At 41.2% G+C, this 18,132-nt stretch overlaps 1 protein-coding gene across 1 annotated transcript in view; it reads right to left on the bottom strand.

Annotated features, from left to right (window-relative positions):
• Positions 1-18,132, bottom strand: part of raph1a (Ras association (RalGDS/AF-6) and pleckstrin homology domains 1a) — a 103,298-nt gene that overhangs the window by 30,942 nt on the left and 54,224 nt on the right. The window contains 4 exon segments of the mRNA XM_061724111.1: positions 1,844-1,918; positions 8,964-9,128; positions 10,435-10,587; positions 15,399-15,617. Of these exon segments, the coding sequence (XP_061580095.1) occupies positions 1,844-1,918; positions 8,964-9,128; positions 10,435-10,587; positions 15,399-15,617 (612 nt within the window).

Below are 18,132 nucleotides of genomic sequence, written 5' to 3'. Positions count from 1 at the left end.
GAGAATAAAGAGGTTCTGTGTGTTGACGGGGAACAATTAAGGGCATTATTATATTAGCTTTTCATGTCACGGGCATCATTCCCAGTTCTATATTGAGTATTTGACAGTGAGCCAATGAAAGATGTTAACTCATCGCAGTTGGACCTCTGGATGTGGCGATTTCATCCCCATGGAGACATTTGGGAGTAATCTGAGCATCCAGCAAACTCAATACCTGCGGCACTCTGGCCCAGACGTGACAAATGCATAAACCAGTCTTTTAACGGATGCTCCGGATGTTGGGAATACTCTGCAGGTCAAAGAAGGCGGCTTTAGGGAGGTGATCAATAGGAGAATTAAAACATAAATCCTGGTCAGAAATAACTCCAAGGTGGGCCGCTCGGTGGTGCAGTGGGTTAAGCAGCGGCTCATATACTGAGGCTACAGTCCTCCTGCAGCGGCCGCAGGTTCCAATCCCGGCCTGTGCACCTTTGCTGCATGTCGTCCCCATTCTCTCTCTACCCTTTTCCAGTCTGCATCTTCAATAAAGGGCCACAAGAGCCAAAAAAAAAAAAAAAAAGAAATAACTCCAAGGTTCCTTGCACTAGTGCTGGAAGCAGAACAGGGCGGTTAAAACTCAACTTCCAGCACTTCTGTCTCAGAAGTAAAATAAAACTAGAACCCGGGCTCATCTCGCCCCCAGCGACTCTGGGCCTTGGATTGTTGCAGTTGCTCTTACTATTGATTAGGGCTGGGCGATTTTGGAAAAAAATAAAATCCCGATTTTTTTCTCTGAAAACACGATTTTCGATTTCGATTTTTTTGGTAAAACTACAAAAGACAATGGAAAAAATTGTTTCAAATATTTTATCTTTATTTTTAAAGAAAAATAGCAAACAAATGTCCCTATTGGGAATGAAGTGCAACTGAAAGATACTGTAAATCCCCCTTGAGTTTAGTAAAGTGACAACATTTACAATTTTCTTGACCAAACTAGACGAGCCAGCTGCAAAAAATCGATTTTCCGATTTCCTTTTTTTAACATCGATTTTGATAAAAAAATCCGATTTAGATTTAAAATCGATTAATCGCACAGCCCTACTATTGATCAGTAGTTCATTCTTTGGTTCCTCCAGAACACAGTGGGATCGTTCTGGACTGATTTGGGTTCACAGAAGCAGACACACAAGTTTTGAGCGTTACACTTACCTTACGCACATTATTCCACCAGCGTCGACGTTGTTGCATGTAATGTTGCAACATTAAACCATAAGTGAACGCCGTTGAAGCAGCACGATCACACAGGATGGGAAGTGTTTAGTTTCAGGTCCGCTCAGCCCGCTTGGGGCCACAGTCGGGCTTTTCTGAGTTAATTTGGTCGTATTTGTGAAACCAGCGGCAACAGAAAACCGTTCAAAAATTCAGAGGTATGAATGGAGGGGGCGGAGTGAACTAAACGAGTCCTGTGTGATCGTCTCCTGTCGGCCGGTGCAACATCACGTCCGAGGCGCTTTTATCACACATGCAGTTTGCTTTCACCCAGGCCACTTCGTCTCTGAGGCAAAGCCGTCGTGCTTTTGTGGTGAAAAGGCCTCACTTGGGTGAAAGCAAGACAAGTCTGGCATCACTGCACACACAGGTCGTGTTAAGGACTCCGCAGACACACCGACAGAAAACTAGTTCAACTGATGCATCACACAGATGGAGCTTCGGCGGGGACGAGTCGGAGCAGGACACAGAGGGGGAGGTGGAGGGGTGGAGGGGTGCATCGTGCACGGCTCGGGGTTCATGCATAAAACAGTGACGGAGAGGAGGGGGGGGGGGGCGCCGGCATGCGGGAGGAGAGGTGGATGAAGGGCGTCACCTTGGTCAGCAGGTGGGAGGGTTTTCCTGCTATGTTTCTCAGAATCAGAGAGGTCTCTTTGTCCAGATACGAGTGCTTTAAAGAGAGACAGACACAGAGTCAGAGACAGAGAAAGAGAGAGAGTTCCTGTGAATTTATGTGCTGCTGCAGGGATCGATTGGAGGTGGCAGTTTAGCAGAAAGCTGTGCGGTGAAGCAGAAACAGCAGCGCCGATGAAGCGATCAGAGACTGAAACCTGTGAAGAGGAGCTGACGTCATGAAGCGATTACAGAGCTGGCACCCTGAAGGACGGGAAGGAAGGGAAGTAGCACACTGAGAAGAACCCTTTCACTTTAAAAGACTTAGTAACGGTCTGTAATTTGTTTTCATGTGCAAGTTATTGATGTCTCCTCTCCTGCTGACAGCACGCACTTCTTTCACAATTTAACCAGAATCTTTTACCGTCCTAATCTCATCAGCTGCATGGGAATGAGACAGAAAGCTGGAACCTGCTACGGAGCATCTTTACTCTGAGTGTCATGTACATTATCCTTGACAGATAAATGAAATAAGTACAATAAATTAAACAGTAATAAAACATCACTTTCTCCTAGGGCTGGGCGATTTTGGACAAAAATAAAATCCCGATTTTTTTTCTCTGAAAACCAGATTTTTGATTTCGATTTCGATTTTTTTGGTAAAACTACAAAAGACAATGGAATAAATTGTTTTAAATATTTTATCTTTATTTTTAACAAATTTCCCTATTGGGAATGAAGTGCAATTCAAATATACTGTAAATCCTCCTTGAGTTTAGTAAAGTGACAACATTTACAATTTTCTTGACCAAACAAAGATGACTGGACGAGCTCTGTCTGTAATGCAGCCAGCTGCAAAAAAGGAAAATCGATTTTCCGATTTTCCTTTTTTTAACACTGATTGTGTTTAATAAATCCGATTTAGATTTAAAATCGATTAATCGCACAGCCCTACTTTCTCCATATTTTCATCCAGACTGTATAAGAAGAACTGGACAACCCCGTGACATCCTCGAGAGATATTCTGAAGAGCGGATTTATGATGCTAATCAATGTTCCTTTACTTTTCATTCCGATCAAATCTGTGCAATAATTCTCAGTTCAGGTGTCGCCACCAAAGTGATGTCCAGTGCGAGCGCTGCCTGAGCTGAAATGAGGACCAGCAGGTCTCCACCCGGATCTGCCGCAGCTGCCTTCGGGTGGGGAAAGCTGCGAGTCGCGGGTGAGTGAGCGTGGGTTTGTGGGCGGCGGAGACCGCCCTCTTGATTACACACACATCGCTTCAAATCAAAAGACCCTACAAACGAATCGCACCACCGCGGTGACGAAGGTGAGGCGGCTGGATGAAAGCGGCAGCGACGGTCTGATTATCACAGACTAGGGCTGTTCGATTAATCGATTTTAAATCGTAATCGCGATTATGTAATTAGAACGATGTTAAAACGTGAAAATCGAAAAATCGATTTTTAAACTTTTTTTTTTTTTTTTACCTTGTCTGCACACATATTAATGATTGATACCATATTAATGATTGATGGAAATACCTCTCAATACCTGCGACAAGTGCCCCATGGGAGAGGCTCTTTAGTGTAGGAGGGGGCGTTCATGCCACCGGGCATCCCTCAAGCCAGATGCGCTAGACCGGCTCGTGTTCCTTGCAAAAAACTTGCAAATGTGAATAGCAAATGTAATGACTGACATTACACACCTCTACCTCCTTCATGGGTTGCATTATTATTTAGCATGCAAAGACCCAGTTTAGTTTAATTAGAAAATGTCTTGTTTTATTTAATTGGAAATATAACTTACTGTATGTTTACAAGTGCTGATTTGCTGATTTTTTTTTTCAGAGATAAAACTTTATATTTTATTATATTTTTTAAAACTTTTTTTCAACTTATTTTACAGAGTTTTGCACTTTATTCATTCATTTTTGGTTTAATAAGAGCAAAGTTTGCACTTAAAGCCCAATGGGGCAAATGTTCAATAAAAAAACAGCATATTTGAAATCATTTCTTTGCCTTTTGTCAATTCACAAAATAATCGTAATCGAAAATCGGATTTTGAGAGAAAAAAATCGAGATTTTATTTTTGGGCAAAATCGAACAGCCCTATCACAGACCGGTGTTAAAAACAGTCTCAGGTTTTCCTCCGTGGCCTCGCTGACTCGCGCTCATGTGACGTGCAACAGTGGACGTTTTAGTGGAGATAACAGGTTCAATAATTCAGGCGCTGGTGTGAAGTCACCTCAGCTTCAAGGTTCAGTCTTCCTACTCGAGGCCATCGGGACGCCAGACAGACCTTCATTCATGATTCATGTGCTCAGTCGTTTACTAGTTTCTCTCTGTCTCGCACGACGTCCACATGGCGAGCAACATCTGCAGCACGCCGGATTTCTGCAATCCCACACTTCATCCCGACCACTCCGGGACCACGAGTTTATCGTCTTTTCTTGAAAGCTCCCAAGATCTGCTCTCCGTTCTCAAACACCATCCCCTCTCATCGTTAATAATCTCAGACGTTTGTGTGCGTGCGTGTGCATGTTCAGTCACTGGAAATCACTTGATCGAAAGCATTAGTTTTCTCTTGCTGGCCGCAGATTAAAAATGATATTTAGGTCAAACACTGATGCACGGAAACGATTATACTCAGATTTTCTGTTCCGCCACGATCCGGCCGTGAAACGTTGCTGGAACGCTTCCCTTCTGTGGCGAGTGGCGACGAGGAAAAGTGGCTGGTTTTCTGCAGAAAGCTGGCGTAAAATATGATGGGGATGTTCGTCTGAGTCTCAACAACAGACACGCAAAAGGCGGTGAAGCTGAAAACACACCGCAGTCGAGGAAAGACTGAACCCCTGGATTTAGCAGCTGCTTCCAAGTCTGTCCTCCGCCGGTGGACAGACACCCTTGAGATTTCCTCGCCATGACGGCGAATGGTCTAGACCAGGGGTCGGCAACCCGCGGCTCTAGAGCCGCATGCGGCTCTTTAGCGCCGCCCTAGTGGCTCCTTTTTCAATAATTTTTCACCTTTTTTTCCCTTTTTCTTCTTTTTTGCTTCTTTTTTTTTCTTCCTTTTTTTCTCTTTCTTTCTCTTTCTTTTCTCTTTTTTTTCTCTTTTTTCCTTTCTTTTCTTGTTTTTTTTTGCTTTTTTCTTCTTTCTTCCCTTTTTTCTTCTTTTTTTCTTCCTTTTTTTTTCTCTTTCTTTGTCTTTCTTTTCTCTTTTTTCCTTTTTTTTCTTTCTTGTTTTTTTTTTCTTTTTTCTTCTTTCTTTCCTTTTTTCCACTTTTTTTTCTTCCTTTTTCCTTTCCTTTTTAATCTCGACATTTCAACTTTTTTTTCAACATTTCGACTTTTTTCTCAACATTTGTACTTTTTTCTCGAGATTGTGACTTTTTTCTCCACATTTTGACTTTTTTTCGACATTTCTCCTTTCACCATTTGTCTTCATTCTAAAGCTGATACAAGACCTTTCATTTTTTGCGGCTCCAGACATATTAGTTTTTTGTGTTTTTGGTCCAATATGGCTCTTTCAACATTTTGGGTTGCCGACCCCTGGTCTAGACCGTGAAGAAATGAGGCAAGGCCCATATCATGATGCTCCCGCCGCTGCCGAGACGATGAATTTGTATGAAATATGGAATGAAACGGTACTTTAAGGGCCGTGACGATGAGCGAGTCAGCATCGTGGACAAGCCGGTAACCGCAGGGATGTAAATCATATATTTATATTTAAAATATCAGGCAGCCTCCTGTCTGTTCAGCTGTTCTTCAGTAGAAACGTGGAGCTAAAGAGTGCAGGAGCCCCTCTCCATCCAGAGATGCTGCGGCCTCCTCCGCCCTCAGCTCCTGTTTCAGTCGGCAACGCAGATGGTCGTCTCTGGACGCTAAAGATCCAAACCGCAGCACTACTCAGACTCGAGGGATCACATCCTGGGGGAGTGCATTTCTCCGGGAGAGGCTGATCCCACATCTACAGGACACTTTAGGATTATGTCCCAAATTGTGGTTATTTTTACAACCTTTATTAGCCACCGAAGTGAGCGCGCAGAGGTTAAAACGATTCTCAGAGTCCCAGTTTCTAATGAAGCGGACTCGTGGGAGCGGCGCCCGGGGCCTCAGCACTCCTCTTCCTTCTCCTCCTCTCTTCTTCTCTGGATTTGCCTTTTTAGCTCTCGGTGCTCTGACCTTTTCTTTTCATCACTGCCTTCTCCTTTTATCATCATGTTATTCTGTTGACTCACTCGTCTCATTATCCCAACTCCCATCATTCCTCCCCTCTTCATCAGTTCATCTCTCAGGTTCGCAGCGCTAACCCACTTTCCCCCTCACTGAGCAGGGCTAGCGTTCGTGCTGCAGCTCATTCGCTTAAATTCCCTCAACAGGAATAAAACAGATGCCGAATTTCAGCTTAAACGCTCTTCACTTCTTTAAAAAGAAGAAAACAGTTCTCCTAGATTTTTATGGCCAAATGTTACGTATTTTGCCTTCTAGGACAGAGAAACAAATCTTTCATCAGAAGAAAAGAAAAATAGCTAGTTAGTAGGAATGGGCGATATTTTACCGTTCACGATAAACCGTCAAAAAAATTCCCCACGGTAAGAATTTGTCATCTCACGGTAAAAATGATAAATGGTAAAAATGGTTCTGCGTTAAATCCACGCACAACGTACGTGAAGGAAGGAAGGAAGGAAGGAAGGAAGGAAGGAAGGAAGGAAGGAAGGAAGGGAGAAAACAAGGAAAGGACGAAGGAAAGGAAGGAAGGAAGGAAGGAAGGAAGGAAGGAAGGAAGGAAGGAAGGAAGGAAGGAAGGAAGGAAGGAAGGAAGGAAGGAAGGAAGGAAGGAAGGGAGAAAACAAGGAAAGGAGGAAGGAAGGGAGAAAAGAGGAAGGGAAGAAAGAAGGAGAGAGCAGGAGGAAAGAAGGAAGGAAGGGAAAAAGGAAGGAAGGAAATGAGAAAGAAAGAAAGAAAGAAAGAAAGAAAGAAAGAAAGAAAGAAAGAAAGAAAGAAAGAAAGAAAGAAAGAAAGAAAGAAAGAAAGAAAGAAAGAAAGAAAGAAGGATAAATTCCCGTTGATGACGTTTTTGTGTAACAAACATGGCGGATCTGAGAGCGAGATAGATTTATAGTTAAAGAGGTGGAGTGAATTGGTATTTTTTTTTTTATCGTCATTTTTATCATTATGGGGATAAATGCCAGAAATTATCGTGATACATTTTTTTGTCCATACCGCCCATCCCTACTAGTTAGTAAGCAATTTGTTGGTCTTGAGATGTTTTAACAGTTTTATCAGTCTGTGAAGGGTCACGAGAACATTTACTGACTATCTGGAGTTCGTCGGTCTGCAGAAAGATTATTAAAGAGTGGAGCAAATTTGTGAGAGTTGTCGGTCTTTCCTGAAGTTCTGATGGTGCAGTCTCCACAGAAGTCCAAAAACAGTTAAGTTTGCACATTAAATGTCAACGTTCACAGCACAATTTAGAAAAGATGGATGCTTTAGGTTTCAAAGCTGCTTTTCTGGAACAAAGATAGAAAAGTTTGTGAGAAACCAAACACATCGTATCACCTGTCAATCACAGCGGTGGAGCGGCGATGGTTTGGATTTCTTTAGTTTTTTTTTAGTCACGGTACCGTGGGAACTGTAACCAGTGAGCTGACCGTGCCTGGAGAGGAAGAGGTTCTGAGGTGCAAAGGTCCAGTCAAAGTCCAGAAATGCTGCGGCGGTTCCTAAAGAGAACTGTGTGCACGCAAACGTCTGACGTCATCTCAAGTCCCTGCTGGGAAAAGTGCTTCTACAAACTACTGCTTCTGCATTTTGTCTTAGTTCAGGATCAGATCAGCCGTGACCCAGTGAAGCTTGTCATGTCTGTGTTTATCCGACCTTGGTCAGGCCGGGTGGGTCCAGCCGGGTCCGGAGAAGCCAGCAGAGTTTCTGGATCACGCCTTTTCTACCTGCATGTTGGAGTTTTATCCTCAGATGTCAAAGTTGTGATGAGTAGGGGTGGGCAAAAATATCGATATGGCAATATATCGCGATACTTTTCCAGCCGATTCAATATCGATATTCAAAATTTGAATATCGATTTTTTTTATTTTTTTTTTATTTTTTATTTTTTATATTTTTTATCCCCGATTTTTTTTCCATTATATCACCCAGTGCTCCTACCTTAGTGACAGTCCTGGGCATTGCCACTCTCTACCAACCCTGGGAGGGCCCTGCACTGAGCTCAGGTTTTATTTCACATTTTATTTCATTTTATAATTTATTTTTTATATAACACAATCGCCTGTCCTTAAAAAATGAAAAATAATGGACAGAGGTTTATTTATTTATGGATTTATATCTATACTGACTGATCACTGTGCCTGTCCTTGGTTTTAGTACCATCTTTCTTGTGTTCATTATCATTTGCCACATAATTAAAGCAACCTCATACTAAATGTAATGTTAATTTCATATGATGTAAATAATATGAAAAACATATACAAATAAGTTGTAACTTTAGCTTGTATAGTTATAATAAAACATTGTTTTGACTCAGTTTGTCCCATGAATTGTCACTATAATCTGATGAACGTGCAACTCGGATTTTAAGATCCATCACTATCATCTGATGTACATATATACAACTTGGATTTTAAGATGTGTGATGCATTTTTATATTTTCGGTGAACTATGTAGAATATAATAATCGGGATATCGCATAATCGGGATATCGCAATGTGTATCGTATCGTGGCTCAAGTATCGTGATGCGTATCGTATCGTGAGGTCCTTCCCAATACCCACCCCTAGTGATGAGTGACGGTTTCCAGAGGTGTTCTCGAGTCAACAGGGATGGATGTGACGACACAATCTGCCTAAACGTCACCAGTGTTTTGTTGTTTATGTTTCATGTTTTAATGCCTTTTAACTTCCAAACAGGTTGTTAAATCTTCATCCTGAAACTGTTAAAGTTAAATCACTTCCGTGAAATGCATGTAATCAGTTTTAAATCTGCCTGAAACCAGTGGAAGCGCGCCGGGAATCATGGGAACAGAAGCTCTGGTGGGTGTTTCCAGCCTCCGTCTGTTCTTAGCATGGGTTAACGTGGGTTGTGTGTTCGTACCTCTGTGCTGGGATGACTCTGAGCGGCTCCTTCGCCCGAGGCCTGCGGGCCGTCCGACTCGGAGCGGAGGACGCTGTCCAGCGAGTCCATGGAGGAGGCCGAGTTCACCGAGACGCCGGACGCCGACGTGACGGATGAGCGCGAGGAGTGGACGATCGACCGCGCCTGGAGAGGAAGGATAAGACGGAGAGCAGCTTCAGCATCTTCACGTCAGCCGCCTGAATCCCACGAGATAAAAACAGCCTCAAACCCGCCTGACGGAAGGCGTTTCAAACACACGAGAAAAGCATAAACGGGTTGAGTTGATGAACTGCAGGTTGTAATTTCAGAAAGCAGGAATTAAAAGAGACAGAGGGAAATTAAATCAAATGTAAAATGAAGTTAAATGGAAAAAAGGCTCAGAAGCAGTCCAGAGTGAAATAAGATGTCAGAAAGATGTTGGAGAATAAAAACCAGAGGCTCAGAGAGTCTGTCCGGAAATAAAATACACTTTTACTCTTTTTTAACTCTGTTTTTATTGGCTGCAGATGATGAAAAATGCAGATTTTTGTAACTGGAAGTCATTTATTCAAAAGATTTTCCATTTCAATAAATGATTTCTACGACGGAGTATTAGGGCCAAACTAAGGCAAAAAAAATTGGAAATTACGAGAATAAAGTCATAATATAATGAGAATAAAGTCGTAATGAATAAAGTCGTAATATTATGAGAATAAAGTCGTAATATTATGAGAATAAAGTCGTAAAATTACGAGAATAAAGTCGTAATGTTGTGAGAATAAAGTCGTAATAGAATAAAGTCATAATATTATGAGAATAAAGTCGTAAAATTACGAGAATAAAGTTGTAACATTACGAGAATAAAGTCGTAATGTTGCGAGAATAAAGTCGTAATATTCTGAGAATAAAGTCGTAAAATTCTGAGAATAAAGTCGTAATGAATAAAGTCGTAATATTATGAGAATAAAGTCGTAATATTATGAGAATAAAGTCGTAAAATTCCGAGAATAAAGTGGAAAAAATTCCGAGAATAAAGTCGTAAAATTCAGAGAATAAAGTCGTAATGAATAAAGTGGTAATTTATGAGAATAAAGTCATAATATTATGAAAATAAAGTGGTAATTTATGAGAACTCTAACACGAAAAGCAGTCTTCTCCCTGTGTTAAAATGAAGAATATTGATCATCTTGTGAAGTTATATTTATATATTTATAATAAATTACAACTTTATTCTCGTAATATTACGACTTTATTCTCATAATTTTACGACTTTATTCTCATTACATTATGACTTTATTCTCGTAATTTCCTTTTTTTGTTTTTTTGTTTGGCCCTAATACTCCGTCGTAGATTTCCAATTGATGTGTTTGATTTTTGTTCTTTTTAATTAAAATAAATCATTTGGATCAAGTTTAAATTGTTGACACATTTCTCTTCATGAAGTGCGACACTTGGAGGAGCCGGCGTCTACCTCGTGCTCGCTGACCGTGCCCACCGATCCCGTGCGCCGGTGCTGGCGCGGGCACGAACCGGGCCGTCGCATCGTGGCTGACGTGTAGGAGGAGGCGGAGCTGAGAGAGTGGGAGGAGCTCTGACGCGCCGCTTCGTCCATGCTGAGAGACGCCTGAGGAGGATGGAAAGACGGATGAAAATGACAGACTTACCGAAATAGCACATTTCTCAGAAATACGAGGAGTCTGAGAGCATCTGCTTTTACTCTGGACCACTTCCTCTGATCTGATAAAAGTAATCGGTGCTCACGCCGACGACATGCACGCGCATAAACCTTCAAATCTGACCTAAAATGAGACAAATGTCGCATAAAAGTATAAAAACGTTGCTCGTGGTCGTCTGTACGGTCATGTTTGTCTTAAGTGCTCATTTTCCAGAGTTTATACAGCAATCCTTATGTTAAATTTAATACCAATTTAATACCTTTTTCACTACCTTCAGATTTTTTTTAAAAACTGTCACAACATTAAGTGTTAATCACAAACCTTTTAACATTAATACAGATTTTGACCTATAGAACACTATACAGAACAGATTTATAGACTCATTGATGTTGACCAGATGTTTCACATTTATTTCACTTTGTGAATGACAATAAAATAGACTGCTTAAAATGTAAAAGGTAAAAAATAATACCAATTTTAAAAAAAATAATACCTCTGACAGTGAATTTAACACTTTTAATGGCCTTAAATTTGGCAATTTTCATTTATCACTTTTTAATACTTTTTAAAACCCCGCGGAAACCCTGTTTTCCCTTTTCGGCGTTACTTTTGTGCAGCAGGAACAAAATAAACAGCAGCTGACTGCAGTGGGGAGGAAACGACATCCCTGGATCTGGTTTCTGCCGCTGACACGCTGCAGAAACAACGCTAGGCCTCCAGCTCAGACAGATGACTATTTGCAGACGTTGATGCTCTAACCCCTGACCACTTGGGCAGAACTGAGCCTAAACAGTTACAGGACCTCATCGGGCTGCTCCGCATGAGGCTGGTGCTTGATCTTTGGCTCATCTGAAAAGTGATAACATTTTCTTTTTAAACCCAGCCGTCAGGATTCACATGTAACCAGAGGTGGACAGAGTACTCGACCCCAGTACTTGAGTAAGAGTACAAATACTACTGGTCAAAATTTACTCCGTTACAAGTAAAAGTAGCTCAGTCAAAATATTACTCGAGTAAGAGTAGAAAAGTACTTGCTTTTAAAGGTACTTAAGTATCCAAAAGTAAATGCTTTTAAATTTACTTTAAGTAAAAGTAAGAGTAAGAGTAAGAGTACACATCTTATTTTCCACATCAGTAAATTACTATATTTTTTCTAAATTAATTTAAGGATCTTTTAACTCTTGTTTCTGAGAATTAACTCTTTGAAACCTGATGTGCTGCTTTTAGAACCACAATGTTAAATAAAACCTGCAGAAACACCAAAAACAAATCAAATGAATGGGATCATAAGAGGACAGCAGATGATGCAGAGTTTATTAACAATCATGAACTGAAACCAAATGAACCTGCACCATCCAACTAAGTCTGGATCCCCCTCAAACACCACTGCTTTACAAAAAACTACATCTCTGCTTCCAATAACAATAATGTCTTGACTTGTTGCGGCTCTGTCTTGACAAACGCAGGCTACTTTGGCGGTATCGTTTTGAGGAGGCTTGACGTATTTCCGCTTTACGTACATCCCAGTGGAGAGCGTGCACTGTGATAGGTCTCCTCCTTTGACAAAAACAGCTTGTGTCCAATAGGATTTTAGGGAAGAAGAAAAAAGAGCAGACTTGAAAGTAACAAGTACTTTTCAGCCTTCCTAGAAATTTACTTGAGTAAAAGTAAAAATATTTGTCTTGGAAATGTATTCAAGTAAGAGTAATAAGTACCAAAGAAATCTAATACTCAAGTAAAGTACAAATCCTCTGGATATGTACTTAAGTACAGTACTCAAGTAAATTTACTCCGTTACTGTCCACCACTGCGTGTAACCGAGTAGAAGATGCGAGAACACGTCAGAAACAAGATCCCCCTGGAGGTTTATTCTCTAACACCGGCTCCTGCAGACGACTGCAGCTGGCCCATTTCCGCCTGAAAACATATGCAGACCACAAACTGGTGGTTTAACAAGTCCTGGTCCAAATATGACAGAAATGCCTCAAACTGTTGTCGAGACTCCAGAAAAGCTCCTGCCAACATGGTCCCGCTCCTCACATAAAGTTAACCTCTTCAAGTCAGACAAGTAGTCAGCTGCTGCTAATGTTTCACTGTTGACGTCTGAGGAAGGGAAGAAGGATCCAACACACGTCCGAGCGCACGGGACGGGAATGGAAAGTCTTATGTTTTTACTAGGGCTGGGCGATTTTGGACAAAAATAAAATCCCGATTTTTCTCTCTGAAAACCCGATTTTCGATTTCGATTTCGATTTTTTTGGTAAAACTACAAAAGACAATGGAATACATTGTTTAAAATATTTTATCTTTATTTTTAAAGAAAAATAGCAAACAAATTTCCCTATTGGGAATGAAGTGCAATTGAAAGATCCTGTAAATCCTCCTTGAGTTTAGTAAAGTGACAACATTTACAATTTTCTTGACCAAAGATGACTAGACGAGCTCCGTCTGTAATGCAGCCAGCTGCAAAAAAGGAAAATCGATTTTCCGATTTTCCTTTTTTAACATCGATTTTGATTAATAAATCCGATTTAGATTTAAAATCGATTAATCGCACAGCCCTAGTTTTTACGTAAAATAACATTACAATGAAACTACACAGCATTGACAGGTGATGAGAAGACTAATGTAAAGACGCACCACAGCCCCACAACACAGCTGATGCCCAAGGCTAATGGTCTTAAGGGAAGTAATCCTGTAACACAATTACATTTAAAAGATAATAGCAAGCAGCATTAACTATTTTGATATCTTCCAGTAAGGTTTCCACCCACATCACGGCATTGAAAAAGCTCTTCTTCAAGTAAATCAATTTAATATCCATTTAAAGACAGACGGTTTAAGTTTAGCTGGATGTCATTGCTTTGTGTGACAGAGTTGACATCAACATATTAATGGACAGACTGGAAAACAGGGTGGGTCTTTCTGCCACAGCACTAAACTGCTTTAAATCCTATTTAAAAGACAGGGATCATCTTGTATTTATAGGCCGTTCTCAGCAAACAAAAGTAAGGCGGAGTTCCTCAGGGCTTTATTCTGGGGCTTCTGTTGTTACACGCTTCCACTGGGTCAGGCTACGCAAAGCAGCAAGATATGTTGCAACAGTTATGGAGATGACATTCATTTGGAAAATTATAAGAATTTCTTCAGTGGCTTGAACAAATAACTAAACAATAACAAAAATAAAAGTAACCGTCAGTTGAGTTGAATGTTTGCATCCAGCTTCAGTTTGCATTATTGAAAAGCCCACAGTAAGCTAGCTCTGGGTGTCATTATTAACTCAAATTTGAATTTCAGCAGCCACATCAAGTCAGTGATGAAGTCAGCCCACCACCATCTTAACATGTCAAAGCTCAAGGGACAAATGCACTCGAGTGATTTAGAGAAACTGGTCCATGCATTCATTTTTAGTAAATTACATTATTGTAACAGCTTTTTCACAAAAAAGAAACTAAATAAAATGACCTGACAGCTGACTCTGAATGCTGCTGCTCCGGTCCTCGCCGAGACCAGTAAAGTGGATCATGTCATCCCATTTTTGAGCTCCTTACTCTGGCTTCCTGTCTGCCTAACAGTTGACTTTTAAATAATCTCAGAGGTTTATGAAGCCTTAAATGGCTTAGCGTTTGGATTCGTTTTAATCCCGTGAACCTCCCAGGCACTCATATCATTTGAAACAGGTCTGCTTTTCATCCATCGAGTTAGGACTCGTGAAGGAGGGGCTGCTTTCAGTTGTTATGCTCCACATTAGGGATGGGCGGTATGGACTAAAAAATGTATCACGATAATTTCTGGCATTAATCCCGATAACGATAAAAATGACGATAAAAAAAATACCAATACAAAAAGTGTAATTAACGGGAATATTTCTTTCTTTCTTTCTTTCTTTCTTTCTTTCTTTCTTTCTTTCTTTCTTTCTTTCTTTCTTTCTTTCTTTCTCATATCCTTCCTTCCTTCCTTCCTTCCTTCCTTCCTTCCTTCCTTCCTTCCTTCCTTCCTTCCTTCCTTCCTTCCTTCCTTCCTTCCTTCCAGGCTCATTTCTTTCTTTCTTTCTTTCTTTCTTTCTTTCTTTCTTTCTTTCTTTCTTTCTTTCTTTCTTTCTTTCTTTCTTTCTTTCTTTCTTTCTTTCTTTCTTTCTTTCTTTCTTTCATTTCTTTCTTTCTTTCTTTCTTTCTTTCTTTCTTTCTTTCAGGCTCATTTCTTTCTTTCTTTCTTTCTTTCTTTCTTTCTTTCTTTCTTTCTTTCTTTCTTTCTTTCTTTCTTTCAGGCTCATTTCTTTCCTTCTTTCTTTCTTTCCTTCTTTCCTTCTTTCTTTCTTTCTTTCTTGCTTATTTCCTCAATTTATCGTTTTTTACCACGAGATGACAAATTCTTACCGTGGGGAATTTTTTTGACGGTTTATCGTGGAAGGTAAAATATCACCCATTCCTAGTCCACATATAAGGACCTTGTTTTGTTGTCTCGTCATCGTTGTTTATTTACCTCTAATGTACTTTCAGTTCTCTTTGTTTGCACTGGCCTCTTATTTGCTGGAACACTTGGAATAACTTTGTTTTGTTATACAAATAAAGCTTTGATTAATTGATTACACAACACTGACTGCAACTATGACCTGCGTCAGAAACTGCATCGGCACTTGTGTATGAAATGCTGGTCGAGGGGTCAGAGGGGTGAAGAGTTGAAGGATCCATCAAGACAAACTGAACACAAGCGCAGCAGAATGTTTAGCTTACTTTATTACAAAACCAAAAGTCCCAACCTTCTCTAGCTGGGCGGTGATGTCGTCCAGACTGAAGTTGGAGGCCAGCGGAGGCCGTCCCTGATGGCCGCTGGGAGCTCTGATGGTGCCGGCGGGCGACGCCCTGGTGCTGCTGCTGCTGCTGCTGGCTCCACTGCTGCCCCCCCCACCGCTGCCCCCGCTGCTGCCCCCCGCTGGCTGCTGCCTGCCGCTGCGCCCAGCGGGAGGCTTCTGTCGGACCTGGAGACGCAAGCAACGACAGAGAAAAAATGTGATTAGGGCTGGGGATGGATTCAAATGTCAAGATTCGATCCGATTCGATTCGATTCCGATATTGATTTGGGTTATTAAAACTGTTTTTTGAGCTGTTGCATGAATTATATGACTGTAGTTATGCAACACATTACTACTAGTATTATATTGATATTAAACGGCAAGTATTAGCAGCTAATGATGCTGTAAGGACCAATCAGCTCCCAGAATGCTGATAGAACTGCTTTCAGAAACATCATGTGGGTCAGAATTATTAAACAGATCCAGGGCAGCAAACAGAGACGGATGAAATCGGTTTTATTTTTTACCACATTCCGTTTTTATTTGTTCTATTTTGGTTTTTAATTTTTGAGCATTTGGTTTTTATCATTTTTTGCAAATGTAATCCCAAGACAGTATATAAAGTAATGAAATATAGAACACCAGTTATTCTCGTGTCCAACAAAACATTCCTTTTTTGGGGATAAACAAAAAAATAAGCAAAAGTTGTAATGTAATGATGAAAAAAAAAAAAACATAAAAAAAAAAAAAAAAAGAACCCCCCTCGATTTTTAGGAATTAATATGAGAATCGATTTAGAATTGGGAAATTGATTTTTTTCAACACAGGCCTAAATGTGATTGTTGTCTTATAAATTATAACACTAAGCTTCCAGAGGCAAATTCGGTACTCTTTATTCAAAGCACCAAATCAGCATTTTTAAGGGTCATTGATGAGTGTCTTCTTGACTCTGGGGGCCACGTTGTGTTGGTTCTGCCTTTGACACAGTGGAGGACACAATCACTGGAGTCCCACAGGGCTCAGGTCTTGGGCCACTGCTTTTTCATCTGTATTTATTGTGGTTGGTTCTGCCCTAAGAAGGTCATTACACTGCTACGCTGATTGCTGTCAGATTTACATACTCGTAAAGCAGAAAGATGGGTAGTCGGTTAAACCAGTCTTGGGTTGTTTGGAGGACATTAAAGCTCGGTTGGCCCAAAACTGTTTAAATTTAAATTAAAAAAAGAAAACAGAGCTGATCATTACCAATCTGCGTTTTAAGTTTAAGGCCCAATCCCAATTCAACTTCACTCGCCCTTCTTTTTTCCACTCGCACTTTTTTTCTTCCCTAACCCCTAAAAAAGAAGGGGGAGATTTTAGGGCACTTGAAATCTAGGGCACTTGGCCCAGGTGCCTGTCCCAATACTCCTACTCCCCCTCGTTTTCATCCCTAATCCCTAATTTCAGCTGTAGCGCTGTTATGGCACTTTATTAAGTTGTAATATTTTTTCAGGTATAAAGGTAACCTTTAAGATCCGCAACCGGGGCTCAGTTTATCCAAATAACGCCTGTTGAGAAATTTGCTCCGAAATTTCGAGATTTCTGTCTGCCGGCTCCGGAGCTTGGGTCCGCGTTAATTCGACGCAGAGCCTACGGCGTAGGGTACGGCGTAGGGTACGGCGTAGGGTACGGCGTAGGGTACGGCGTAGGGTACGGCGTAGGGTACGGCGTAGGGTACGGCGTAGGGTACGGCGTACGGCGCGCGTCGCCGCGTACATCGACACAGAGCTTACGCCGTAGGCTCTGTGTTGGTGTAACGCGGAACCATAAATCCCTTTATTCTGGCGTGATCTTCGGCAACTTTATCTGAAAGTGTGTAAATTACCCAGATAACAGCTGGATTACTTTGTGGTTTCTGAAAACTATTATATCAGAAACATCCAAAACAAATCTGACGGGTCAGGGGATTATTTCTCTCTATTTCTCTGGGACGAGTCTGCCTGTTTGCCTTCGGTCGGCGAGTCAAATCAACGCAGAGCCTACGGCGTAGCTTACGTAGCCTACAGCGTAACCTAACAGCCTTTACTCCGGCGCGATCTTAGCGAACAACGGACAAAAAAGGGATTATGTACATTCACTGAGTGAATATTATGAAAGTAAAATATTGGTTTGCAACTAGAAATGTAATCAAAACGCATTTTTATGCAGAAACTAACTCAAAATATTGATTTTATTCCCAAAAAAATAAGAAATGTCCGCCATGTTTTTTTTTTTATTCAGTCCGCAAATGACGACGAAAAGCATTCTGGGAAATTTTCATACCCCCTCGCTCGCCAAGTGAGCATCTGAAATCCCTCGATTTGAAGGGGCTATTCTCAGCCCCTAGCCCTCGTTATGCCCCCTCCCCCTTGGTGAAAAGAGGAATTGGGACACCACTACCTTCACGGGAACGCGCAAAAGTTAGGGTTAGTGAAGAAAACGAGGGCGAGGGGTTCAATTGGGACGCAGCCTAATTCCGACGATCAAATTAGGGCTGTTTTTAAGTCCTGCTCTTATCATTTAAGGCGATTGGCAAAAGTGAAGTAGTTTCCTGTGAAATAGTGATCCACACAGTCATTTTGTCCCGTTCGGATTACTTTAACGGACTCTATGTTGGCGTGAGAGTCGGTCCTTGCTCTCACATCTGCAGCTGGTTCAGAACCGCGCAGCACGACTTTTAACT

This window comes from Cololabis saira, chromosome 6 (assembly GCF_033807715.1).
Source record: "Cololabis saira isolate AMF1-May2022 chromosome 6, fColSai1.1, whole genome shotgun sequence".
In the NCBI taxonomy this organism is placed as follows: domain Eukaryota; kingdom Metazoa; phylum Chordata; class Actinopteri; order Beloniformes; family Belonidae; genus Cololabis; species Cololabis saira.
The sequence above is the reverse complement of the archived record's forward strand: the minus strand, read 5'-3'. Positions and strand labels throughout refer to the sequence as shown.